The sequence below is a fragment of the Ooceraea biroi genome, chromosome 11 (genome assembly GCF_003672135.1).
Source record: "Ooceraea biroi isolate clonal line C1 chromosome 11, Obir_v5.4, whole genome shotgun sequence".
NCBI classification, from domain to species: domain Eukaryota; kingdom Metazoa; phylum Arthropoda; class Insecta; order Hymenoptera; family Formicidae; genus Ooceraea; species Ooceraea biroi.
The window spans coordinates 11,923,546-11,949,875 of NC_039516.1; the positions used below are offsets into that span (position 1 = coordinate 11,923,546).

At 42.9% G+C, this 26,330-nt stretch overlaps 6 protein-coding genes across 9 annotated transcripts; 3 read left to right on the plus strand and 3 right to left on the minus strand.

Moving 5' to 3' along the window:
* Positions 1 to 555: 555 nt before the first annotated feature.
* Positions 556 to 4,475, minus strand: LOC105280568 (probable E3 ubiquitin-protein ligase MGRN1). The gene is made up of 9 exons (XM_011341205.3): positions 4,191 to 4,475; positions 3,951 to 4,069; positions 3,554 to 3,819; positions 3,336 to 3,477; positions 2,872 to 3,075; positions 2,529 to 2,771; positions 2,076 to 2,236; positions 1,596 to 1,866; positions 556 to 1,417 (listed from the first exon to the last, which is right to left on the minus strand). The coding sequence occupies exons 1-9, from the start codon at positions 4,276 to 4,278 to the stop codon at positions 1,247 to 1,249; spliced, it is 1,665 nt and encodes a 554-aa protein (XP_011339507.1). The 5' UTR covers positions 4,279 to 4,475; the 3' UTR covers positions 556 to 1,246.
* Positions 4,476 to 4,594: 119 nt separating this feature from the next.
* LOC105280567 (mediator of RNA polymerase II transcription subunit 9) lies at positions 4,595 to 5,914 on the plus strand. The gene is made up of 4 exons (XM_011341204.3): positions 4,595 to 4,727; positions 4,839 to 4,992; positions 5,394 to 5,499; positions 5,645 to 5,914. The coding sequence occupies exons 2-4, from the start codon at positions 4,889 to 4,891 to the stop codon at positions 5,783 to 5,785; spliced, it is 351 nt and encodes a 116-aa protein (XP_011339506.1). The 5' UTR covers positions 4,595 to 4,727; positions 4,839 to 4,888; the 3' UTR covers positions 5,786 to 5,914.
* A 338-nt stretch (positions 5,915 to 6,252) lies between these two features.
* On the minus strand, positions 6,253 to 11,301 carry LOC105280569 (GTP-binding protein 1). 3 transcript variants are annotated; one of them, XM_026973574.1, is made up of 11 exons: positions 11,151 to 11,301; positions 10,052 to 10,419; positions 9,849 to 9,960; positions 9,562 to 9,742; positions 9,279 to 9,457; positions 9,047 to 9,199; positions 8,633 to 8,882; positions 8,384 to 8,528; positions 7,992 to 8,310; positions 7,630 to 7,901; positions 6,253 to 7,471 (listed from the first exon to the last, which is right to left on the minus strand). In XM_026973574.1, exons 2-11 carry the CDS (start codon positions 10,151 to 10,153, stop codon positions 7,289 to 7,291), a joined length of 1,896 nt encoding a protein of 631 aa, XP_026829375.1. In that variant the 5' UTR covers positions 10,154 to 10,419; positions 11,151 to 11,301; the 3' UTR covers positions 6,253 to 7,288. The 3 variants fall into 3 exon arrangements, with proteins under 3 accessions (XP_026829375.1, XP_026829376.1, XP_026829377.1); XM_026973575.1 differs by having other exon boundaries at positions 10,540 to 11,294; XM_026973576.1 differs by lacking the exon at positions 11,151 to 11,301 and having other exon boundaries at positions 10,052 to 10,500.
* A 482-nt stretch (positions 11,302 to 11,783) lies between these two features.
* LOC105280571 (N-glycosylase/DNA lyase) lies at positions 11,784 to 13,494 on the plus strand. Its single transcript, XM_026973578.1, has 3 exons — positions 11,784 to 12,097; positions 12,339 to 12,644; positions 12,726 to 13,494. Exons 1-3 carry the CDS (start codon positions 11,967 to 11,969, stop codon positions 13,348 to 13,350), a joined length of 1,062 nt encoding a protein of 353 aa, XP_026829379.1. The 5' UTR covers positions 11,784 to 11,966; the 3' UTR covers positions 13,351 to 13,494.
* On the minus strand, positions 13,493 to 15,540 carry LOC105280570 (SPRY domain-containing SOCS box protein 3). 2 transcript variants are annotated; one of them, XM_011341209.3, is made up of 6 exons: positions 15,412 to 15,540; positions 14,826 to 14,936; positions 14,549 to 14,745; positions 14,130 to 14,358; positions 13,839 to 14,066; positions 13,493 to 13,744 (listed from the first exon to the last, which is right to left on the minus strand). In XM_011341209.3, exons 2-6 carry the CDS (start codon positions 14,875 to 14,877, stop codon positions 13,638 to 13,640), a joined length of 813 nt encoding a protein of 270 aa, XP_011339511.1. In that variant the 5' UTR covers positions 14,878 to 14,936; positions 15,412 to 15,540; the 3' UTR covers positions 13,493 to 13,637. The 2 variants fall into 2 exon arrangements, with proteins under 2 accessions (XP_011339511.1, XP_011339510.1); XM_011341208.3 differs by having other exon boundaries at positions 15,007 to 15,538.
* Positions 15,541 to 15,985: 445 nt separating this feature from the next.
* Positions 15,986 to 25,477, plus strand: LOC113562962. The gene is made up of 5 exons (XM_026973825.1): positions 15,986 to 17,578; positions 17,886 to 17,960; positions 21,607 to 23,071; positions 23,320 to 23,921; positions 23,976 to 25,477. Exons 1-5 carry the CDS (start codon positions 17,549 to 17,551, stop codon positions 24,870 to 24,872), a joined length of 3,069 nt encoding a protein of 1,022 aa, XP_026829626.1. The 5' UTR covers positions 15,986 to 17,548; the 3' UTR covers positions 24,873 to 25,477.
* Positions 25,478 to 26,330: the final 853 nt, after the last annotated feature.

Here is a 26,330-nt window from a genome sequence, read left to right on the forward strand (position 1 = left end):
TGTCGTTTATAAGATAAAAAATTTAGATTTGTAAATTAATGTTATCACATTAGAACATCTAACTTGTAAGTACATTTCAACAAAAGTGTATAATAATGCATACTTTGATAACGCATTACGAACATATATATGTACAATTATGTAGATACATAATTAATATAGATATACTAATTTAACATGATTAACAATGAATATTACGTATTCAACTGTAGTATGCGTGTCTCTCTTTGCCACACGATTAGTTTTTTTTGCGTAATGCAGATTTGCTAAAAAACTTACAAAATTTTATGGATGCGTCTGTTTTTTTTAGCGAAAAAATAATTAAGAAATAATGCGATTTCGCATACTACGTCTGGGAATTGATACGTTAGGACGTCGTCGAGAATCACCGTTGAGCACTTCGCAAAGGTAAATATTATAAGAATGCATCAGATGCGATCTTATTATTATTATTATTTCGAAAACCCCGCAGGACTTCTAATTGGATCGGGATTAGTTTGGCAACGAAACCGTGTCCACTCGTCTTTCACAAAACGAAAATCAGTGAACATCAAGTACAGTGGAAGCACCTTTTTATTATCTAATAAATATTAATATCAATTCTGACGCGCGCGTAAATTAAATTCGTCACAACTATATCTTACTGTCTAAGGGGGGACGCGCGTGTAATACCTCTTCTTACGTGGACAGTCTTTACGATTTGAGAAGAGAGTGTACACGCATGCACGTGTTGTGTGTGCCTCGAAATTTTTAACAACTAATTTAAGCGCAAAGCGTAACGATTTGTGAGAAAAACCTTTTTTTTTGCATTTTATTGCTTCACGAATGTATATCGAATGTGTACAGAATATCAAAAAATATCTCTAGATCAAAAACTTACCCAATTATTAATCACAATAATAATTATATACACAATGGTGTTATTAAATTAGAGTCGATAAAAGATTTACGATAACATCTCGTAAAAATTGTTCATACAAATTGAATTCACAGTTAACTTTTTTTATAAGATAAATTCGATCCTTCGTGCTGGTCCTGATGCTCGTCTAACTCGATCAAAAAAACCGAGAAAAATAAATTATACTTACTTCTCTCGCTTACCATTTTACCAGCGAGAAGCCTTCAAATAAATAAATGATATGTACGCTTCGGTTTATACAGAGAACAAGGGTTTGTGTCTAAACGATTTAAAACTTAACAAGAACCAATATTGCACATGCACAAGTGCACCACCTCCTGTCGCTTCCTAGTGGCAGGTGATGCCCGTCTCGTTTTCGTTTTCCGTATTCTGAATCTCGTCGTCGATGTCGACGTCGCACATTCTGTGGGAGTGCACGTCCAAAGCCTCGGTACTCGTCGCTGCGTCTAACAGCGGTGACAGTTTCTCCGCTTCGCTGTCCTCGTCCGGTCCCGGGCCCTTCAAATGTAATCATACGTGTAGTAAACGCTAAATGCAATCTTGATCGTTAGTGAAGTTTAAAACTGATCGTGAGTGCGTCTCGCTTAAAGTAAGCTCACTTTAGACAATCCGACGGATTACGGATGGAGTAACGATCTAAAAAAAGAATTCTAACGAAGAAGAAAAGGTGGCATACTTCGTATAGAGAAACCGGCGGCTGCTTCTCGTTCACCAGTCGCAGCATATCGCGCGTCCTTAAGCCAGACTTGTCGCGCGAGTGCACCGACTTCGTCCGCACGGCGGGGGACCTGTTGTGCAGTTCCTTCTGGGAACCCGAGTGTTCGTCCCTGGCTAACAACACGGACATGCGGAATTCGGGAGTTGGGCAAGTGATGCTGCTCGATCTGGCGGACATGTCGGTTTCCTTGGCGGATATGTGTTTCAGAACGGGCGTACGTTCACCCGAGCTGCGAACGAAGCGTGTGGTGGTCACAAATGTGCGTATTATTTATGTGAAAATAAAATAGCAATAAAAATTATACTCATGTGGGCGGCACCCACGTGACTTTTTTACATATTTTATATATATAATAATATATTTTTTATATATTATATTGTGCTTCCCGTGGGCAGGGTGCTTCGTTGGCGAGCTTTACACATATGCACCGATGCGTACCGATTCAAAGTTTCCGCGGCTTGAATGGCACTGGCTGTATCCGTGTCGGGGGTATCCGGCGATTCCGGCGCGATGATAGCGGTTCGCGGGGTATAGGGCCCGTTCAAAGCTTCGATCAGGGACACTGCCTCGTAGCCCGATGGTATATTCTCGCAACTTCCCTAAGATAACAATTTTTTTGATAATTAATGTATCCTCGCAAATTCTCTAAGATAACAATTTCGTGACATTAACTATTGGCGCTGAAGCAAGCGATTATTGAGCCAAGAGCGACAAGAACGAGTGCGATGGGGAGAGATCATACTGGAATTGAGTGAATTCAGAGAATTACGACGAAGTGTATATATTGGCCAATTGTATTACAATGAGAACCAGTACATGAATATAATATTAGCTACTACAACTATTGTAATGATATACATTATAATGATCAAAATACATATTCATATTCACCTCTGGCAGCGGTGGATTGGATATGATCGTACCGGTGGCCTTTTGGAGAGCCTTGATTTGCAAGAGCGCCCGGAACGGCGCGCGACATATCGGGCAATTGTTCGCTTGATATCTCAACGAATCGGCGCACGAGCTGCACAGGCACAAGTGTCTGCACGGCAAGATTAGCGTGTCGCGCACCTCGCTCATACAAATAACGCACTCGGAGCCGTTATCCTCCGTGTCCTCGTCGCTACCTGGTTGCTGTTCAGGAGAGAGTGCAAGAGAATTAAGAGTGCGGGGTTCCCTCAAGCGGTTCATCTCCTCAAATATCGCGTGAGTCGTGACGCGTATTTTTCTGTACCTTTGCATTCTCCGCATTTTTGTTCTCGATTCCGTATATCTCCTGCAGCAGATAGCACAGGCCGTCTACGTAGAGCTTCTGCTTAAGGGCCTTTAGCACGTACGTGCCATCGGAATGTTTCTCGATCACGGCTACGGTTGTGTGAGACTGCTTCGTGTCGTCGGAGCCCTCGTCTGCCACACAGTGTATAGCTATCGGAATAATCTGCAAACAGGAAGAGAATATATATCTATTCTGCTCCCGTGAGGGGATCAATCTAAGGCACACACAGAGTATTTTAGACCTCGTGCACGATTTGTTAATAGAAAATTCCCAAAATTCTGAATTATAATTAAAATAAAAAATCTCAACGTCGAAGTCGTAACACTTTTTGAATGGGAAGGATTAACATCGGTCGATTAAAGTTTGCGAGCTCAGACAAGGTTTGGGATACTCTATGTGTAATATAGTGCAAGTGCAAGTACTTCTTTATCTGTGTTATACATCAGATCCTCTTCGGTATGCAACAATGGATCGAATATGTGTGAGGTTTGCGAGAACAACTGATTCGCCCCCTTTTTGTAGTGATATGTCTCAGAGTTCATAGACGGATCCCGTGGTATGTACCTAGATACGATAAAGTATTCTGTTTCCTTCAAACGTTCTTGCAGCAATACTCCCTACACACATGCGGTGTACGTACGTGACTCCTTTCGTCGAGACCTCTTCTGTACAAAAGTAATATATCGTTATCGCGCATCTCACGTCACAGTCGAACACAAACTCGATATTGAAGCGGTTTGGCTTCTTCTCCATGTCGCTGTCCCCGTAATGCTTCACGTTGTGATACTGCGAGGACGTCGACGTCTGATCCATGTTGCGCACCAGCCTGAGAGACTCCTTGCGTATGTTCACCAGGCTCTTTAGCGTCTTCGTAGGATCATTGGCTTGTGGCGGAGGATACGGGAACTGTAAGAATAAAAAATCATTGTCTCTACTAAAATTATGTGTGTAAGCAGACTTCCAAGGCATTAATTGTACAGAAAGATTCTAAAGCACGAAGCACGAATCGTTCATTTTGCATCGTATAATGCTCATACGGGAGTTGGTCGGCTGCCCAAGAAATTCAAGTCTGCATTCTCCCCAAAGAGGTAGGCCTCGGGTTGAGGGGTGTCGAATCGCTCGCCGCCCATTATGAAGTGACTACCGAAATAAGAACCTGCGAACACACGACTAATTAATAGAGTGTTGACAAGGTCACAGGTACCTGGAAATTCCAAGCAATACGCTCGAGAAGCAACGCGTTGCGATATTGCGGTAGCTAAAACTGAATGGAATACCCGATCGTGGGGGATATTTATATGCGTGGTTCGATGTGATGTCGACTTCCTCGACGCCAGCGTTCTGTCTGCTCGTCAACGATCCCATTTTGCTCGGCCGTTCCGCGGTGATGAAAGGTGAGTGAGGTTATACGACGGGCTGTGATGAATTTATTTTCGCGATTATCACAAGCGTCTCTCTCTCTCTCTCTCTCTCTCTTTGCCTCTCGCCGGCAAGCGGTGGAAAACTCCCGAGTATTCACATTTATGTACGTGCTGCGCGCGCGAATGCGAGTTTGACAAGTTTGACACTGCTGCTGCTGTCAGATTGTTGTCAAAAGTTCCGTGACGCGAGGCGGCGGATCTATAACTTAGTTCCGGCAGGCTCCGACGGATGGCGCGACCAACTCCGTTTTGCGCCGATTTTATTTTCAAGAGAAATGATGCGAGAGTTTTGCATTATTCAACGGCGGGTTGGATGAACATTTTATTTTCGTAGAGTACAGCTCACCGATAGATTCGGAGTATCTTTCTGCTTATAAATAATACCATTTAACGGCAAGTTATAGGCAAATTTTTCTTTTCGGATAGTACGATTTTCAACGATAGGTTTCAAATTGTGCTGAGAAACGAGAGATTTCCATTCACGCACTTCTTGTTGGCCAACAGCGTCGCGTGGGTGCTGATAAGCTACGTCGGGGTCAGTGAAACGTGATGAAATGGAAACCGCGGAGTTGCCGGAGGATGCTTCCCTGAGAACGCAGTTCACTGTCGACGATTTAGATATCGAGATATTGCCGCTCATATACGAGATTATTCGCAGGTATGTGTTCTTTATGGAGAAAAAAAGGAACTACTTTTCAGGAGTGTCAAAAGAGATTTCGCCTATAGAACAAACTTGGTTATCGATGTACATAACCTCAAACAAAATTACCCCGACACTTTCATGCACAAGTACGCTACTTTTACGTATCAAAATTCTCTCAGGGAGTGTTCGATTCGAAGAATGAAACGTATTTTAATATGTTTAACATTTTCTCGCTGTATTTTATTACTCGATTCGCGTTCATCGTTGCACACGTCATGGTGATAAATATAACCTCTGCAGCTTGCCAATTGAATGTATCTCAGTTCAGTGCATATATTTCTCTTTTATATTTCCATTAGCACTTTATATATTTCGGTTCATTGCCGTAACAAGTTGTCGCCAATTGCACTTTTCAGCATCGAGAAGGACCCGTATGACACTACGCAGAAGGCGAAAGAATCGCAGGATACCAGTCATAAGATCATAGAGTTACAAAAAAAATTAGATTCCGCAAGATCGCAGGTAAAGAGTTACATAATTTTTCTATAAATACATCCCGATTCTCTCCTTCCCTTTTCGTTTCTTTTAGCCTCTTCTTTAAGTTAATTTTTGTTTTTATTTTCTCATACAGTGTATTAGTACGTTATCTTTTTATTATGTTTTTCAGATTAAAAGATTACCAGGAATAGAATATAGCAAAGAAGAGCAGTTACAAAAGCTCGAGACTTTACGCAAGCAACTGAGACTGAAGCGTGAACTGTTGTTGAAGTACCGTAACACGTGCACGTTCGAGATACCAAAAGTATAAATAGGCGCGTTTGAGGTTTAGAGAAACAATAGAGAGAAAGATTGTCAAAGATGCGGTTTTTAAGAGCTCTTTTCCACAACTTGTTAAATAACGAACACCTAATTAATAAACTAGCGGAATCCAAACCAATTAGGCAAAGTGCGCAATTTGTAGTATATCTATTGATTAGAGCAGGCATGATGAACGGCACGCGTCGCGTTTTCTCCAATCCGCAAGAACTCGTTAAACAATTGAGAGACATCGCGCAGCGATTGAGACGGCAGCTAGAGGAGTCGAAAGATGAACTTAAGAAGAATCCACCCAAGTAGCTCGTGTCGATCATGCGATCCACCTTGGGTACACGATTCTTATACTAGACTGCGACGAGATCCACCGGTAAAATTTATTGTTACCTATTTATCATTGTAGAAAATATATCGGAGCGCATGACGATGTAAGATCTCCCTTGCGTAATAAAAAAGGCGGAATGTGTGTTCATAAAATTCATTTCTAATTGTCATACGTCGAGTAGTGTTACATTTTTAGCAGCGTGTAGAGCTGGCGACAAAGAATTGCTCAATCATTACATTAGAAATGTTGAAATACACGGAAGCAATATGCGTTTCGCATTCTGAGGCTTGTAAATGATTTATTCAGGAATAGATATGTCTGTTATAATAATAGTCTCCTCTTAATAAATATCACGTGTCCGCGCTTAAAACTCGGCCTTGCAAAATGTACCTCGAGAATCGAACGAAAATGCGACGTGTACAAGTATACGCAGGATTCCTGTACAGTCCAGAGTTAAAAGTATACACACGACAGAACGAGAAAGCAAGATATCAAATTCTCATGTATTTTAAAATTTCGAAAAAAATCTATTCGCTCTCTTAGGCCCAGTTCTACAACTGACTTCAACCGGAGTTTTTAATTCGTTAATTCACAATGCGTCACGTGTAGAATCTCTAGAAAATCAACTTTGCTGTTGGACTGAACGTCGCACATCGGACGCAGTACGAATTCTTCATCAACGAGTTAGAAACTCCGGTTGAAGTTGTGGAACTGGGCCTTATACATACGTACGTATCCACATACGCGTCTAGCTATATCATAAAAACGGAGACACGCGCGCGTGTATTTCCTGACCTCTTATCTATTAGTCCAAATTTGGAGTACACACGTGTCCTTTTTACAAAAATAATACGATTTGTAAATACCGGCTTATGTATATATTTATATATATATATATATATGTATATGTTATCATATCATTAAAAGAATATCTTTTTAACGCGATTAATATAGTCAAGACGTAAGAGATCGTTTGTACTCTAACGAATTTATAGCCCCCGTATCCTCCAGTACATCCCTCTCATCTCTCTCAGAAGAAAAAGACTTTGAGGAATAGCATCACGTGTCACAGATCACTTTTCCTCATCAGATGAGAAACATGTATATGCTAGAAGGTTGTTAGAATTATATATATTAATAATATTGTATCTCTCCTTTGTACATCAACAGCTCTTATACTTTTGCAGGAGGATTCTGCTCCGCCAAAGGCTGAATACTGTTGATGGAGTTGTGAGACCGTCCTCCTCTCCGGCCTCGGCCCTTCTTGTTCTGGTTCGATCCAGACTTTTGCGGCACGTTCTCCTGCTTGGCCGTTTGCGACTCGATCATCGAGTCGGCTTCAGTCATTTCCGCTGTCTGAGACGTGGTAAAGTTACATTAACTCTACGCTTCCGCTTCTCATATATATTGAAAGTTCTCAAAGTTCACTAATTTTCTGTTACAAAATGCAGTAAGTCGAACAAGCGATTTTGTCTGAATATCTCGAGCTAATCATATTTACGCGTGAACCATACCTGCACGTTCGCACTCTGCCGACTCTGCGAGGTCTTGTTCGGCTTATTAATCCTCGACGCCTGCGTACTGGTATTGTTCGAGTGCGGTATAAGTTTCACCACGTTTCCCACCGCCTTGGTGCGTCCCTCGCGGAAAACCATTCTCTGCCCGGGTTTTATGTACTCCGGATGCTTGATGAATCGAAAGTGCACCAACGCCTTGTCGCCCGTTCTCAGGCAGTCCTGGGACATGGACAATATAGATGCCGTTTGTCGTATGCTGCCGCAATGTACTGCAAGCATTCAAGTTGTGATCACGTTGTGATCGGTTGAAACTTCGCACGAGGGTATAACGCAAGCTTAACGGATCGAAAGACAATTACCCATCGCTTGGTAGCGCGAACTAATCGTTGTCGGATGGTGTAGCACCAAGATCTCGCCCTCGAACTCCCAGCAGGCCTGCGGATTGAGCGCAGGCGCGACCATCACCATACCCTTGCGAATGTGCGACCGCTTGATCTTCTTCAAGGCGAAACTGGCTGTTTGACCGCCTCTCACCTCGCGGACGGGCATTCTCTTTCGGTGGATACTTTTCACCGCTATAGGCGTGAAACGGCCTAGCGGATCGGGTCCTAGTAATAAAGTATCGTTTAATTTGATGATACCTTTCAAAGTTGTGCCCGACACGACGGTACCGACCCCCTGAAATTTACGATACTCAAGTGGTGAGCAGGAAGAGGAGTTTTGATGTCATCTACAAGTAGATGATACGTACTGGCACGGAATACGTGTCGTCGATTTGGAACTCGGCAGGCTCATCATCGTGACTAGTGATTCTTGCGGTCAACAGATTGAGGAACATCTTGAGGAGATTTAAATTTTCGCCAGACACGTTAGACACTTGGAAGATCGGACACAGTCTGCGTAACAAGCGAATGGATCGCGACATTGGTTCAATTTTAGTTGCATTTTCTTTTTTGTTTTTTTTCTTGTCTTGTAAAATTTGTAAGTATATCGAACTCACCGTTCCGAGACAAAATTTGTCGCGCTAACTACGACATCGTCGGGTGTCTTTACCGTAACCGGAACTTTCCTACAGCCGGGCGATTTCAGGATTCTTATCAGCAATTTTAAATTTTCCTGCAGAACGTTCGGCGGACACATGTCGATTTTCGTCACGACGACGAATACGGGTACGGACAGGGCTAGGGCGAGACCCAGATGTTCCTTGGTCATTCCTACGATGCCGGCGTTTGCTCCGATCATTAGCATACCTAAAATAATATTTGCAGAAAAATTACAATTTGTATTTATATCGACAGTATATCCCACAGGTGCAAAAAAAGTTTTTCTCGATCAGTTTCTGAATTTTATAATAGTAATAATAATTTTAATAAAAATATAATTTTATAATAGTAACAAGAATGCGATGTTTTACCAAAATCTGGAGCGTGTCCCGTCATCCCGAAAACAGTCGTCTTTAAATATCTCTCGTGGCCAGCAAGATCGATAAATGTGATAACTTTGGAGGACTTCTCGCAGATTTTTACCCAGTCCAGCGATCCGTGCTCAGGTTTGTTCACTACGTTACCTGTAACATGCACGTGAGATAACGCGATGTGATAAAAAGGAAAACGATAAAAAGGTATATAAAAAAACTTAACACTCACCGACGCTGTCGAATCCAAGAATATCGTTTCCCACGGAACTAGTTCGCCCAGTCTCGGCTTCGTGCTTGTGACGAAATAATTTTTGCCGCGCCAGGCCTCGTCCATTGTCGAGTTCGCCATGCGTCAGTACTCCCAACAATGTCGATTTACCAGCATCTACATTGCCAACTACGGCGACCCTACAATGGGCAAACAATTTTTATGTTCACCAATTTATTCTACGCAAGAAAACATAAATGGTCGAGTGCATTCGCGTGTACATAAATATCATTCAAATACGAACCTAATCTCTAAGAAATCCTGCCGATCTAGACGTCTCCTCACTAGATATTGCCCCGTAAGACCGTGATCTACCTTGCTCTGACGCAGAAGTACGCAATCTGCTTCCAATGTAGCAGCGAGGGACTGTAAAGTGGCGACTGACGCTTCATACTCATCCTCCTTCAATCCATCCTCGGATCCGTCTAAAAGCATTAACAAGATATATGATAAAATAACAATTCCTAATTATAAAAATAATTGTACGACTCAACTCAAAGATTACTGATCAGTGCAATGATTCTAACTTACCTTCGGCGATACCAATGTCGAAGATCGTCTCACTGCCTCCATCCTGAATCCTTTCTTTCAATCTCCTCAGTAACAGGTCGTACTGATCCTCGGATGGACTGACCAAGACATTCTAAAATTTGTGCACACATAACTTGATTATTATGAAACGATTCAGAACAAAGACGTAAACTGAGCTTAGATAAGCATCGTGGGGCATCTACCTTCTCCCTGATGCTAGAGTAATCTACAGTAGAGATGGACCCATGCTCTTTCTCCGGCAGATGAGCAAGGGTGTGCGATATGATAGACCCAGTGCTCGACATAATATCCCAACCAAAAAGTACGAATACTCTCTGAGAGCTCAACAATCTTGCATCGAGTTTTCAGTATTACTTGTCGCAGCGAGTTATCCGATCACGTCCGTTCTCCTTATGTGCGCACATCCATTACAGGCATTCTCCAATATTTAAATCTTCTCCCATGAGTCGTCGGCGCTCGCACGTACACAACATCATAGGATCTCGGTTACATCTTTGAACAAAAGGCCTTAGCACGATCCAAACAATGCCATTCCCAGGCGATGTGCAATCTGCAATAACACAGATAACGCTATCTTTGTGTCAAACGTGGTGCGAGTGGTCGAAACTGAATTTATCAGCCTAAAACTGATGCAATCGATTGCCTTGTTTAGCGCATTTACAGTATTTACACTAGGTTGCCTTATTTAGCGCAATTCACCCGCCGGTTACACCATCTCGATCGGCTTCCCTACTTCGCCTCGGGAAACTACAAAACGCGCGCGAAAAAACAGAAGAAACGCACCGCGGAGGGAGACAGCACGATACACTCTCAAAAGATATATAAAAATAGCCGTGTGCGCGCGTCGTATTCTTATCGCCTCGCGCCCTGCACGTATCGCGACACACGAACACGCTCGACAGCCGAGCAAGTGGATTCTGCGATCACGCAACTTTGACGAGCATCACATATTGCAATTCTTTCCGTTTTCTTTTTTTTTAATGGCTATATTGCATCAAAGATCGAAGCAGAGCGAGATGCGAATAAATTCGGGGGAGACGTTGCTCTCTTCACGCACTGCACGTACGTACGTGCATACATTTGCATCTGCACGCCGCATCGCATGGATTTTTAAGTACACACTGACACACGCAGACGTTGTGCTTCCGTAAGCGGCAAGAAATCGCGAATCGAGCGTGCTCGTCGCGACAATATTGCAGGGACGACCGCGAGTACCGTTTACACTTGTGACTACGTCTCGTTATTTTCGCACCGTGTTGCTCGTACGCGACGGATATTTACCTGTCGGAAGTCAGACACGTCGCGACGATAGTCGACCTTACGTCACTACTCGATTTCGAATGCGATTGACAGGTCAACGACGGTGTGACTCGCGAGTCCGTCACGTCGCGTGTGCGACTGTGTGCGATTGGCGAGACGCGCGTGTATGTACCGCCCACGCGGTGCGCTAATAGACGGGCAACCAATGCACGCAGCTCGTTTACGTAAAAGACAAGCCAATCGCAAGGAAAGGGACGTTACCGACCAATCGTATCGAAGCGACCGGTAATTTCGTCGCGCTACAGCGATGCGTTCCGCTTCCGCGTTCATTTATTCTTTAATTTCTTGTTTCTATTGGCAAGTCGGTTCCAGGTTTCGGGCCACATGCAGCATTTCGATAAAGTAACTAGAGTAACTAGAGTATCTGTAGGCTGTTTCGATATTCGCCAGCACTGCCAGTACTGAAAGTCCATAGTTTACGTTACACGTACTATAGATTTACCATGCTAGGTTTGTTCATTTTTGCTGCACTTCTGAACTGATGCAATAAGAAAGTATATTTCTTTCACTCTAATTTATGACACTAGTTCAGGACAGCAAAAAAGAACAAACCTACCGCCAGTGAATATCGGAACCGAAATCGCATGTGGCTGCCCTGAAATTTAGATTCCCATTCAAATTCAAAATAGTACAGTGCGTCGCGCGCGTATCTTTCGCGATCTTGATATTGCTTGTAGGTTATATTGATTTTTATAATTTTTCTAGCGAATAGACAAGGTTAAAATTTAGCAATAAAAACGGAATTCAATTGATAATGCTTGTCATAATGCTGCTTAAATGACGAAGTTCGCGCGAGGATATTTAAAAGTGCGTAACACATTCGAAACAAAAATGAAGCAAGGTAGAATTCCTTGTTCGCGTACGGAATTAAATCTCGCTCTTACGTTACACGGTGGTCAAAGTTTTAGGTAATATTGTCGATCCAGATTTAATTATATATATATTTAATTATATTAGAAATACATACGTATAATTAGAATAAAAGCATAGAAAAAGGTTATGTTACGTCTTCAACTCCTAGAGATGTATCTTGCGATTAATAATATGGAAATGCACTTGCGTGCACGTTGATTGTTTTTCAATATCTTGTTTTTCAACTAATAAATTTTAATTATATGATAATTTTAATTATAACGATTATTTTCTTAGATGGACGGATTACGACGCTGGATACAGAGGCGTTTTTCATGGGTGCGTTTGGACTCTGTCTCAAGATGAGACTCATCTGCTGTACAGTGTACAAGGATCACTACAGGATTCCGTAAACTATGATGCTGTCTTGTCCGAATACTTTAGACTCTCGATATCGTTACGGGAGCATTATGAGAAATGGGCGGCAGCGGACGCACATTTTCAGAAGCATTTCGATGGGAACAATGCTGTTCGAATCTTGAAGCAAGACGTAGTGGAGACTTTATTCTCATTTATATGTAGCTCCAATAATAATATATCAAGGTACATTTTTCAGATATAGATATTAATAGATTTAAATTTCTGATGCTAATTTTGATATGCAAATGTGTGCGTTTGTTGTAGGATATCAAACATGGTTGAAAAATTGTGTTCATTATTTGGCCGGAAGATATGCTCGTTAGAGGATAAAGAGTATTACGATTTCCCGACGATAGAGGCTTTGAAAAGTCAAGACGTGGAGGACACGTTGAGGAGAGAAAAATTTGGATACCGCGCTGCGTACATTTTCAATACAGCCGAACAGCTATCGGCATTAGATGGAAGAAATTGGCTTCTGAATCTACAAAAGGAAAACGGCGCTTCGTATCACGCGGCGCGGGAAGAATTGATGACGCTACCCGGAATTGGACCAAAGGTCGCCGATTGCATATGTTTGATGTCGTTAGGCCATTTGGATGCTATACCTATAGATACCCACATCTTCCAAGTAGCGCAAGCGAATTATCTACCACTCCTGAAGAAGCAGAAGACGGTTACTCCAAAAATTCACGCAGAAGTTGGCAATCACTTGCGGGAATTATGGGGCCCGTTGGCCGGATGGGCGCAGGCTATCGTATTCTCGACAAAAATTAATACTAAATCTAAAATTAATATTAAATCTAAATCGACCGGAACGCAGAAACGCAAGAACAGTGAGGACGAGAATTTACAACGTAACACAGCACGAAGAAAATTAAGGGAAAAATAATCATAAATTTTTATCTCATCGTGACTGTGATCAGATTGAAGAAATGTTCTATCTCGTTTGAGGAGAAAATTTTACCTTCTTTATCTATTTTTAATTATAATTAAAGGATTATAAAATGTCTTGGAATAAATTAAACCTCTTTGATAAATAGATCTGATTTAATTCATGCAGGGTATAAAATTGTATCCATATTGTGGATCAGATACATCAGTCTGACTTACAAACTAAAATGATCAATCACTTGAGCACTTGTATCACAGAGCCGCATAATGGACGTACATTTAGTACTACCGAAGCTTCCTCTTTCGCCCAAATCCAACAAGAGCATAATCGAAGTCGTCTACAATAACATGCTCGAGTTCCACAGGGAACTCGATGTCGTCCTCATTATCATCTATGAATCCATCAGTTTTTTAATAATTTAAATAAATCAGGTTTAATAATTTTGTGAATTGCATGAACAAAGTACAATCTCGTCCAATAATTACCGATAGGCTTCCGTAATATATCAGCGAAGACATTTTGTGAGAGGTAGCGTAGACCAGGAAACATCTTTCGTAGGTATTTCTTCTGCTTGGACGTTAGGACTGCCAGGCAACCAGTTTGCAGAGATACCGGTATCGAGCAGCTGACCCTCAATATCATTACGCACTGAGCCATCGTACAGCTCATCATTGGATACAGTGTGACGTTATTCAGTCTTGTGAAAGCAACACCTACAAAAGCACTAAAATTGTGTACCTAAAAAGCAACAATTGGTGAAACAATTCATTGCTTACCAAGGGGCTTTCCATTTAGAAAATATTGCAACGTGCCTCTCCAAGTGTCAAGGTGTACTCCAACCACGTCGGTCTGATTGAAGGTCGCGTTGTACTTTTGAGTTTTATCATCGTGCTGTAAATATCCCTTGTACGAGTAACCCCAAGAGTGCCGATCTTTTCCAAGCACAGCGCAGAATTTGTGAGTTGCGTAACAAAAGTCCGCGTTGGCAGTTCCCACTCCGATCATCTGAGAAATCAAGTGATGAAATATAGTCACAGTACAGGCATTTGCTTCAAGTGTCGTGAAAGGTTCATCCTTGATATATTGTATCCTTAGCATATGTCAGTCAAATGCATAGAATTTAGAGAAAAATAAAATAAGAAGTCAGGGACCGTTCAAAACACTTGAAATTCAAGCAAGAAGTAAGTCAGCTTACTACATCTGTGCCAGATATATATGTTAGCATCAAAATTTCCCAGTAGTGATGCCTACCAGCCTCGAATGGTCTATTACCCATTACCACGGCTGTGCCAGTGCTGTACACTGGATGAAATACGACATTCAGGCCATTACAGTTAACTGATGGAGTTGATGGGATTTTCCAGGTCCACTCGTACTTTGCTGATGAGAAGCCTGTAAGAAATGTGCTGTTAAAATTCAAGTAGGTGAGTTTTGTAACGATGATACTATTCAGCACTTTACAAATTACGTACCGGGTTTTACATCTGTCGATTGATTCGTGTGATTATTCGTGTTAAAATCCATATTATTTTTCAAAATTATGTTCCACTCTTTTAGACATGCACCTTCAAATTCGTCGTACTCTAAAATTGCCAAGTGATATAAATATACATCATTGGATTTTATCTATTTTTTTATGGTATTTGTGCACACCGCAAAGATAATTGTTTATTGCCCAAGAGCACAAAAATACTAGATGTATGTATGCGTATAATTGTATATGAGAGGAAAAGGAAAGAAAGAAATTGAGATTTTTCGAGAAGAAACAGAACACGTTACTAAATAGTTGTAGGTTATAATTCAAATTAAAAAATCTAAGATCAATTATTATTACTAAAAGTATTGTTAATCCAAACTACCTCTGATTTATCGCAAAGTAAAAATAAAATAAAATTTTGTTTTTAAACAATGCGAGTTAGCTACGAATAAAAAGTTTTATTTAACAATTTATTTGTATAACAATTAATATAATTGTATTATTCATTATAATTGTGCTTATGCGAAGATGAACTAAAAATAGTACTGTAAAAATAGTAATGTAAAAATAAAAGTGTTTACTTGAGAGAATTCAAAACAAAGAACGAGATTGAAACGAGGTAACAAATTAAACTGAACTGAACGGGACGCTGCCCGATGCACTCGATGCACCATTGCATCCGATGTTCAATGTCCGACATGTCTATCTCCAATAGGAGAGTTTGCTAGAAATTCTAGACGTGCTGCAATGTGATTCGCCATAGCGTGAACGCTCATTTCCTGAACTACATTTTTATTAAAAACGCTGACGCCTGCAGCACTGCAATTCTTATGTCTCTAGACCCTAATGACGGGACAGTCATTCTACAGGCGCCGCTAATCTCGAAAATTAAGTTCCAAAAACATCTGCTATGAGCCTCCACTGTTTTCCACTCGAAATTGTACTGTGAAAGTAAACAGTGAATTAAACATACGTTTATTTTTAATTAGCACGGTTCAACGAATTTGATAACATTTTATTTTTAAATAATGCGAGTGAATAAAACCAAGTTTTATTTAACACGAAATTGATAATAAATTTTAGAAATTAGAGTTAATTACATATATATTAAATATTAATATTAATTAAATTAAATATAATTTATTTGTGTAACAATTAATATAACTGTATTACTCGTTACAATTGTACTTACGAAAATATACAAAAAAAATAGTTCCGCTAAACGGTTCAAATTAGGTATGCTTGAACGGTGTTGGTATATTAGTGTACGTATGTACGCGTGTCTGATTTCAGCATACACAACTCGGCGCTTATGGAACGAAGAAAAACTAGAGAGTAAAATAAAGAAATGAGAGTAGAATTGGTGGTTAATTCTTTCTTTGGAAAAACGAAAGCTACGGTATCGTATATATCGCGCAACGGTAATTAAAACATATCTTGAAATGAATTATTTATAATCTTTTGTGATTAATTACTTCATTTATTAATAGTTTTGTACAATAATGCGCAGTAGTAATATGCAGTAATAATGCTTCAAATTTTCCTAAAAATATTACATTTACAAATATATCTACATTTTATATATTTCTAAAAAATTGCGAGTTTTTAATTATCCCTTTACTAAATCTTGTCGCGGTCGCGACCAACAGAACTGAGGAAATACGAAAGAATGTCGACAATTTTCTTTGTTGCTAGGCAATGCCTTTTGAATACAATTATACGTTTTCTCTTGCACGTTCATAAATCTTCTTCGAGCATGTAACGTGTCATAGTACGTGATCACGGACTCTTCTTTTTTCGGCGATGCTCACTCAAAAATCAATTTAATTGCGCCGGTGAAATCGAGCGCAGTAAGTATAACGACGCGTAACGTTTGAGAATGAAAGAGAGGAAAATTGAAGAGTCATTAAAAACCCCTCTTAGCGGACGAGCAATGTCACTTTCACGATCTCGCGTTCCGCTACTGATGAATATGAGACAGCGAGTGTACTCGAACAAATGACGGAACACCTGTCCGTCCACATTTTAAATTCTTCCAGACAAAATTATCCACTTATCGCACAAATTAATATCAAAATTATTTGCAGGCGCTCTCATTCAGTCTATAAATAAATTCTCAGTTTCAGGCATTGAAGAATTAACAATTGTCGTTTGATGCAGCAATGAAGCAATATATGCGATGTCGCTTCTTTTGGGCTATCGCATATTCAAAATAAATAAATGAACAATGAATAAATTATCAACATCAATGCGCAAACGAGCGAGTGCACGCATCGTACACCCATCGCTTCTTTCCCTCTCCAAGCCGCAACCCTCCACGTCTGCATGCCTCTTATGTTGTCTTCACTCTTCGCGCGACGGGTCCTCTCGCTCCTCCGGGGCATCGGATGAGAGACACGAGGCAAGGAGTTCAGGTGTATGTACGTCGCGGATACCAGAGGGGATTTCGTTGAGCTGGCTGGCGACCGGCTTCTCTCAAATTGTCGGCGTGGGGATAACTGGAGCTTCGGTTGAAGTCAAGTGTATCGCGAAGTGGTACGCAATGTTGCAGAGTTGCGGTGTGCGTGCGACACGACGGACGGACGGACGGACGGAAGAAACGCCGCCACGGCCTGAAGCGCACACCTGAAGCGCACGAAGAAGAAACCGGCAGTAGCATCCAGGACACGAAGAGGAGGACTTCGCGACTCGCGGCTTCTTCAAGGCTCCTGCTCCTTAATGCAGGCAGAAGATATGCGACTCTACGCTGTAAGTCATGTCCATCTTCCGTGTGTCTTTGATTGATCAGTTTGTTTTTGAAGATAAAGGCTCAAGAAGCCGGAAGGCTCTATTTTTGCGATTTTTGATCTTCGAGTTTCCAACTTACAGCCACAGTGGATAACGATAGATAAAATTTGAAGAAATATTTGAGAGATAGATGGACAATTTGAGCACGCAGGAAAAACGCGAATTGCATTTTTGTCAATGATTATTGCAACGTAATTACTAAATTAAATAAAAATTAAATTAAAATTAAAATTACATGAAACGAGCTAGATATATATTTTCTTCGCAGGTTGTTCTTCTTACATGGGCGGCAATTGTAACAGCATCCCCGGAATCTAACATCTCGAATTCGAGTGGCGAAGAGGTAAACATAAAAAATATTATCGCGTTAAATTGTAGCGTAGGAGATTGCTTAATCGTTACAGAGCAACGCAATTAGAGCGGTACGAATTCCATCTCGATTTTCCGCCGATTAATATTCAATTAAAGTTTCTTTTTTTTCATAAGATGAGGAAAGTAATCTCATAAATGACCAATAATTATACGATGTCTCTAATACTTCCAACTTAATCGGATTCCAATATCGCGAGGAAAGTGACTTCAAAGATGACGGGAGAGAAAGAGAAAATCTGAAAAAAAATGTTTTTAAATTCCTGGTGATAGCCCGCGGCGCATCAGCCCGTACGAAGATCCCCTTAGGTGTTATCGAGCGGTTACAAACATCCTCAACCTTGGGGCATAGAAATCTTTAACCTCGATCTACTTGCAGAGCGTCATTCAAGTGCTACTTTACGTATAGGCGCGACGGTCTGAGATGAATTACAGCTGGGACTCACTCAGCGTAGATCGGGTGAATGTCGTGATGAGTCCCCGGGAAACGGAGAGAGAAAGAGAGCATTTTCACTTGGGAACAAAGTGCTGTCGTGATTCTGCGCCCGCCAACACACGCAAAACCATATATCGGCCAAGGTTCCCACCTTTTTTAAAAGACTTTTCCCAAAGCATAGGGAAACGCAAGTGAATGATCTTCTGCGCGTCATTCACCCGCGGATAGATTGCATTTTCTTCGTAATGACGCCGAATGATGTCACGAAAAAATGCGAGCGAATTGAAATTAAATGCAGTAGAAACGAGGAAACACATAAATAAACGCGACGCACAACGTATTATAAATAAGCGAAAGTGTTACAGTCAACTTGAAAAATGGAAGTACGCTAACAATTGGTGGCTGAAGCGATAGCCAAGAAAGTCGAATATTTTCGCGTACGTTTTGCATTTGCATACTCTGGAAATCTTCACGTTTTCATGTTCGAACTTTCGTTTGCGCGTTTCGCATCAGGAATCTTCGCTAGCAAGAAGATACAGTAAAATGTATAAATTCCTTGAGTTCCGCGTTTATAATCTTAATAAATTAAAGATAGTACGTAACTATCGCGAAGTGCGGCAAATAGAATTAATCACGGTGCATAATAATATTTGAAATGTTTCTTCATTTCTTCATTAGCGGTTTTAGGATAAACGTTAGTTGTTAGAAGGAACGGTCTTCACAGGTCGTTAAAGGCGAATGTTTTCTTGTAGCAGCAGCGGTACCCGACTTTTTTTTTAACTTCCTCCGTGCTTCCTCTTGCGAGGAAAATAAACGATCTCGCATTATTCAAGATTAAACGGTGAAAATGCACAATTCTTCATGCGACGCGAATCACGTCGCGCGACCGGATTAATCGTCGTGCGACTGAATTAATCAGTCATTAGTCACGGGTGAAATTGACGCAAGCTCTGTGCCACAAATACCGAAGCTAAATTATAAGGGGCGTTTGCGGAACGCGTCGTCAGGGGCAAGGTAAAACGCGGACGACAGGGCACGGCGAGTCACGCATTTTCTTCGCGTTAAAAGGAAACTCGCCAGTGAAAGTGGCCATTCGCGGACGTGAATTCGTGGCTGTTCCAGCGAGATGCTCCGACGCACACATGTGTTGTTACACAATGTCGCACGCGAAAAGGGATCGACCGTCGATTGCACGAAGAAGAAGAAGCGATCGCGCGACCAGTGAACGCAATTTTCTCAATAGGTTGATCAATTTTCTGGAAACGAGACTTATGTTCCTGCTTTCTTCGATATTACTTCCAGCACGATAACGATGCAAGATGGCCGGTACTTATTTTGTTATAATATTATGAAGAAACAATGCACGGAGAAAGTTCTCTCGACACGTTCGAATATTAATCGTGTACGAAACCGGGAGGAGAGGCAAGGCTGCTCTCTCGACGTGGAAAACTAATGGTGCAATTATAACGATTCCTTATTGAGATATTTGCCTCTTTGCAAGAAGCAACACTACATTTCGCTGTTATTATGTTAATTCATCGCTTCCTTATGTATCCTTATGTGTCGGGTAAACGTTTCCGCGCGGTAAACGGTCAGTTGCCGGCTTCTTAACGCATCTACGCATCCGCGAGCCGTCATTACGTCTTTAACGTAAAACCGTCTATAACGTAAAAGCTTCCCGGCTCTTCTTGGAATTGCAAGTTGAACGAAAAGTCCATGCCGACCTCCTTAGCAAACTTCAAACGCGAAATCCTGCATCAGAAATTAATACAAAATTTAGCAAAATATCTAATTTTATAGTTCAGTGAAGAATTTCAGTCGAAAAATTGTGATCATCAGCGACCACAAAATTACTTTCCCAATCTCATCGATTTCGCTTCGCGCTTAAACGATGTAGCTTCTCTTGTTTTTCTTCCTCGCGGCGAATTCTTCGACTCGAAAATACGAGTCTTGCAAGAGAAAGAAAGGAAACACGGGGGTCCCGATGCAGGAAGGGAAAGTAAAGGGCCCATCAACGAGAGCATTGAGGACGTGACCCGCTCGCTGAGCCGTTTATTCTCGCTGGACCATCGGGATTTACGCGACTCTCACTGGTTTTTCTTTTGCACGCGCGGTGCAAGAATGCGGTGTTCATCTTTCCCGTTTCTCTTCCCCTCTCGCTCAAACGCCACGGGAGAAAGGGAGATCGGCGCCGGTACCGTAACTGCACCTTTCTCTCATCTCGCGCGACCGATCATCTCGGATGCCTTATTTCCCTCCAGCCTCCGCGCGCCGCGCCGGTCTCCTCCTGCGCAGATGCGGGATTGCCACGGGAAACGGACAGGATACCACGAATTCTTTTTAATGGGTGTGTCTATGGAGACTTCTTCGAGAGGTACTTGCTTCTCACGAATAATGGGATAGTTATCTATCTAGAAAATTGATTGGAAACAGAACAACGACGTCCTTAGAAGTTTTCAACCCTCTTCCTAGCCGTTATTGATCGATTTTTTCCTCTATTTCTATCATTAATCATTAGTACTTATTTTTATCAATCGAAATATGCCTGCTATTTAAAATAATTTCCCACATCTTTCTCACGCTAAATCTTCTGGGTCACTGCGATTTGCTTCGTTTGTAAAGATTCATAACGCTCGGATGCGATTGAACATCTCGTTTTCACGGACCGACAGATATTGATGCGAAGATATCGCGGGAAGAGTTGAAAAGAAGAAGAAGCAAATGAGAGTAAGCTTGATGTAAAACGAGAAAGGTTGCTTTAACGAGCGCTCATTTGAAAAGTGACATTAAATATGATAATTCAGCTGCGTAATAAAGTCAAGAGAGATGCCTTTTAATATTAATGCTAGTAAAAATAAATCTTTTCGCGCTTGATTTACGTGATCGTATCCTCTAGCGGAAACCAATAATCACGGTTGAATGAGTAAATTAAATGAAATGAGTCGATTTTGGATGATCCCGTTTTCTCCGTGTCATCGCTTAAGCGTTTCCCGCTTTTAATCACAAAGCCGATTTGCTCATACACGAAGGAGTTCCGTGAAACTCTTACGTGTTGTGACCAACACTTCTAGGAACCCACAAGAAATATAATTCTGCAATCTCCTGACACAGTTTCGCCCGCAATATTATCGCGAGAATAACGCCAGACATTCTGGACGGCTACATTAACCAACCGATTTTCCAGGCCGTTGATCACACGGAGTCCCACGATTCGCCGGCGAGGAAGATAGTGCAGCCTTACGTGACGGGCATAGAAGCGCGAAGTTCTGGACAAACGGGCACCGAGGATCACTCTAACGATGTTGCGAATGTCGGTTTAAGTGGATCAGCAGCGGTTCGCAGCGGCGAGAGAGGATCGAGCGATGCTACCACGACCGATTCTTCCCCAGCCCCAGCGGTTTACGTAACGCCGTTCACCGGCACTGCGAGCGATGCGTATCCGTTTGGAGAGCACCTCGATCTGCGCGATTCCGGGTACACCGTACCCGATGATGTGCTGGTCGTCGAAAACGCCGGCAGTTTTGGACAGAGGGTCCGGCAGGGCCACCTGGATGACCAGAAGGCCGCCAGGAACATCGACGACCGGCAGGACGACGATTACGCCTACCGGAAGTCCTTCAGCAGCACCGTGTCCTTCCTCGAGGACAGGGGCGACCGCGAAAGACCTTACGCGTTCACTACTAGGAAACCACTCGTGCTGAAGGAAGAACATAATTTAGCAGACGATTCGTCGTCTACCGAATCGAAAGCGATCGAGTTCGAGGCGTTCACGAGGAATTTCGATAAAGTTTCTGGCATCGCGAGCACAACGGAAGCTCGGCCGCTAGACAAGAAGAACACTGCTTCGACCGAGGAGGAGTCCGAGATTCTCCCGCAGCCGCAGGCAAGGTTGTCTCGAAGGTACAACGGTACCGCGAACGAAAACGCGAAGTTCCCGGAATCCAGCGAGAAGACAAAGAGCGTCGTGAGGACTTCAACATCGGTGGAGATCAGCCCGTCGTTGCAACCGGGGAGATTCTCGGGCCCCATCGTGGTGCCTGAGCTGCCTGATGAAGAAATTCGGGACGTAGTGGTTGATTACTTGGACGACGACAACTTGGACGCTTCTAGGATTAAATTTGGCAGGAACGAAAAGAAGAACTTGGAGATCGGCGCGAGGGGTTCCAGGCTGGCGGCTTCCAAGGGCATAACAATGTCGTCGATCATGCTGAAGCCTTTGCAGGTCGGGATCACGCTGGTGAATGCCGACCAAGCTGCTCTCGACAATGAACAATCCGCCGCGACCGATACGGACTATGTTCAGGACGATCTGCAGCGTTTGGCGATTGCTGACGGAGGACCCGCGGAGTACAAAGGGAACCAATCGCGCGACAGCTACAAGGATGAAAGTTTCCAACGCGTCAAGGAAGAAAAACCCGTCGAGGCCGTCACGCAGAAGGTCCTCGACAATTCCGTCGAGATCCAGAAGTCCATCGAGATTTTCCATACCGCGCCCGTGCACGAGATTCATTACCCCGTGGAATACGTTCAACAAACGTCCAACCTTGGTGTCATTGAGAGCAACAGTATCGGGAACGCGCAGAGGTGGAAGCAGGCGCACGGCCAAGACGAACGATCGGAATTGCAATCGAACTACGACGTTTATCAAGGTAACGTATAAGATGTTCGTCAGTTTTCGAGGAAACGCTAACTTTCACCGACTTACGCGGAGAGGAGGCAATACGAATCTGAATTAGCACGCAGCGTCAATTTAAGCACCCGTTATGTGTCGTAATGATACACGCATTATGTACACGATGTGTTTGGCACGCATCGGCGCCATCACAAATTACCAGTTTTCACTCGTAAGCAGAAATATGCGGTAGACAATAAGCTGATACGTCCACTTCCGTTTCAGGTAACGACCAGGTAGAGAAAAATGTCATTAAGGCACACGCGTCCACGCTCTCCCAGAGGTACAATCGACACGAGTATGATACCTCTGAAAACAAGCCGACGTCCTCGGTCTTGATCGCCGAGTTCTCATCGAATACCCAGCAAATGCCAGCCGAGGACGTCGGGTCGCAGCCGTTCAAGTATAACGACGTGCAGCCCGTTTTACTGCTTCCGAGCCAGTCCGGCGATGCGTTACGCGATCAATCCGACCCGCAGCATAGTTTTAACGGCGACAGTGACGTGCCACCTCGCGCGAAACCCATTGGAAGCCCCGCGAGCCAGGAAGTGGCGAACAAATACGTGAAGACTTACGTTCCGGGCACGTATCGGCCGCAGCAGTCGCAATCGGGCCAACTGATTGATCACCAGCATCCGTTACGCTCGTCGGAGACGCGGCGACCGGAAACGCAGCAGCAGCTGCTTCTCAAGATCATCCCCAACGGATCCGCAGGCGACGGGGGATTCCTGGTGCCGCTGCCGCGTCCCTATCCCATCGAGAAGATCGTCGAGAAGACTGTCCATGTGCCGCATCCAGTCGAAGTCGAAAAGGTCATCGAGAAGACGGTGGCTATCCCGGTGGAGCGGGTGGTCGAAAGGCCGGTGCAGGTGCCGGTGCAGGTACAGGTGCCGGTTGCGGTGCCAGTTGCTCAGCCGTACCCCGTGCACGTGATGCCGGAACGGCAGATCCGGGTGCAGCATCTGTACCCGGTCCACGTCGAGAGGCGAGCGCCGTACACGTTGGTCCAGCGGCCGCTGCCGCAGTCTTCCTATTCGCTGCACATGCGACTTCCGGTAGCTTACTCGACGACTCACACGGCAGAGAAGGCGACGGAGAAGCCGATTGTGACGTCGGGGGTAGCACCGCGCCTTCCGCGGCCGTATCGCGTGGACGTGGAGAGGCAGCCATCGATTAACAGCGGTTCAGTTGACATCACGTACCGGCAGAAATCCAACGCCGAGTCGATCCTCGAGAACCTGGTCCCTCGAGGTACCGGGGAAGCGGCGGCAAGACCGAGCGAGGTGAACGCTTCGCGGTTTCATCACGGGACTCCAGGGTACGGGCAATCATTGGCAGCGTACAATTACGTCAACACGCCGCACTACCCCGACGTCAGGACGCTGATGATACTGCCGAGGGGGTACGCGGCGACATCACGGCCGCACGCGGTACCCTCGCTGTACACGGTGCCGGTGGCCGTCAGGCGACAGATCGCGTACAACCTGCTGGAGAAGGACGGAGCGACGAAGGGCGACGAGTACCTGGGGCCCGCACCATTGTCACACAAGAACATCCCCCGGAGCAAGACGAGGTCACCGCAGTATCCCGCAAACAGTATTGCCGCGCAGTCGCAGTCGCAGTCGGCGACAACGACCGGTGTCCTCAGGAAATCGAGGCAGCCGGAGGCGCGGTATCCCGGCAGCTTCCGGCAGTCGAAGATGGAGTACGGCTTCAAGCCGCCCATGGTACCGTCCGTGCAGTACGACGAGAGCACTGCAACTAAAGTTGAAAATTGATGCGACAGTCTTATGATAGAAATGTAATAATGACAGCGCGCAAGAGTCTGGAGCGCTGATAGTGAAGATAGGTATACCTAACGGATGGCTCCCGAAGGATGGATTCTTCAGGTGTTATCAAGTTCTGCAAACTCTTGCGTTATCTGGAAATATTTTAGCAATAATTGTACGTTATTTGCGATATTTTGTATTTTCTGGATATGTTATATTGCAACTTACAAATGTTTATTACGCGTTTTATATATGTTAGAGATTTGTTGTTTCCTATCGCATCTATGTGCTGCGCCGTTTAATTTATTCTAGTTTGAATGCGATCTAAATTGTTTTGCAATTTGGCGTGATGACACCTTGTTATATCTTATAGTAGATATCTCGTATGACGGATTACCGTGTATAAATATCTCTCTGGAATTATCTCATTAGCGTCGCAGATGGATAACGTAATGAGAAGTATGGGCGATACAGCTCACAAGTTCGCAACTGTAACATACATATACATATAAATGCTCTGTTTTGGTTTATCCTTCACCGTTAACAATAAATAATGCGACTTAATACTGTCATTGCTAACATAAAATACGAAAACGATATGTTTAAATATGTAAGTTTTGTACAATATATTTTCTATTTTCATACGTTTCCCTTTATCCTTTATTCCATCTCTTTCGATTCTGTATTTTATTTCGTGTACTTTTGCATCACAAGTTACAAAAGCCTCGCTTTATCAGTAATAGATATTGCGCCTGTAGTGGATACACATCAGGCACGCAAAATAATATTACAAGTCCAGGAAACTGAATTATCGGCATAGACGATTATACAGAGCAAGAGAAAAGGAATAAAACTGCCTTTTTCACATTAACCGACTGCATCAACAGTACCTAATGCAAATAAAAATTTAATTAATTTTGCCAATATATTAATATAATTAACATATATCAACAACTGTTACAAGCGTGACCATTTTACTACATTTTTATCGTTTCAATTTAAAGTTATAAGTCGCAGATAAAATAAAGTATAGCGTTTAGAGCGTGAATGACGGAAAATCTCTCCCTCCTTGCCTATCTTTGTTATATTTCTGTTCTCTAGCCAGATTTTATTTGTAATAAAAGTTGTAACAGTATTTGCACCTCTTTTCATTTAAATCTTTTGTAATAGAATTTAACAGAATTTTATGGAATTTTTAAATTTAAATTTTATTATTTTATGGAAAGACTTTTCTTGCGTGTAGCTTAACAAACTGTGATTATACCTATGTAGCAAACAAAACATCAAAGTCGACGTGGAATTAATTTTCCGTCAACATATTTTCGTGTATCGAATTGAAAAGAGCTGCACATCTGCGATACATCTTATTTAAATATCATAGTAGTCCATAAAATATGAATTACGTTCACAAAATGTGAATGAGTATCATCATTATCCGACTACTAGAAGATAATCTGCGTTTCTCAT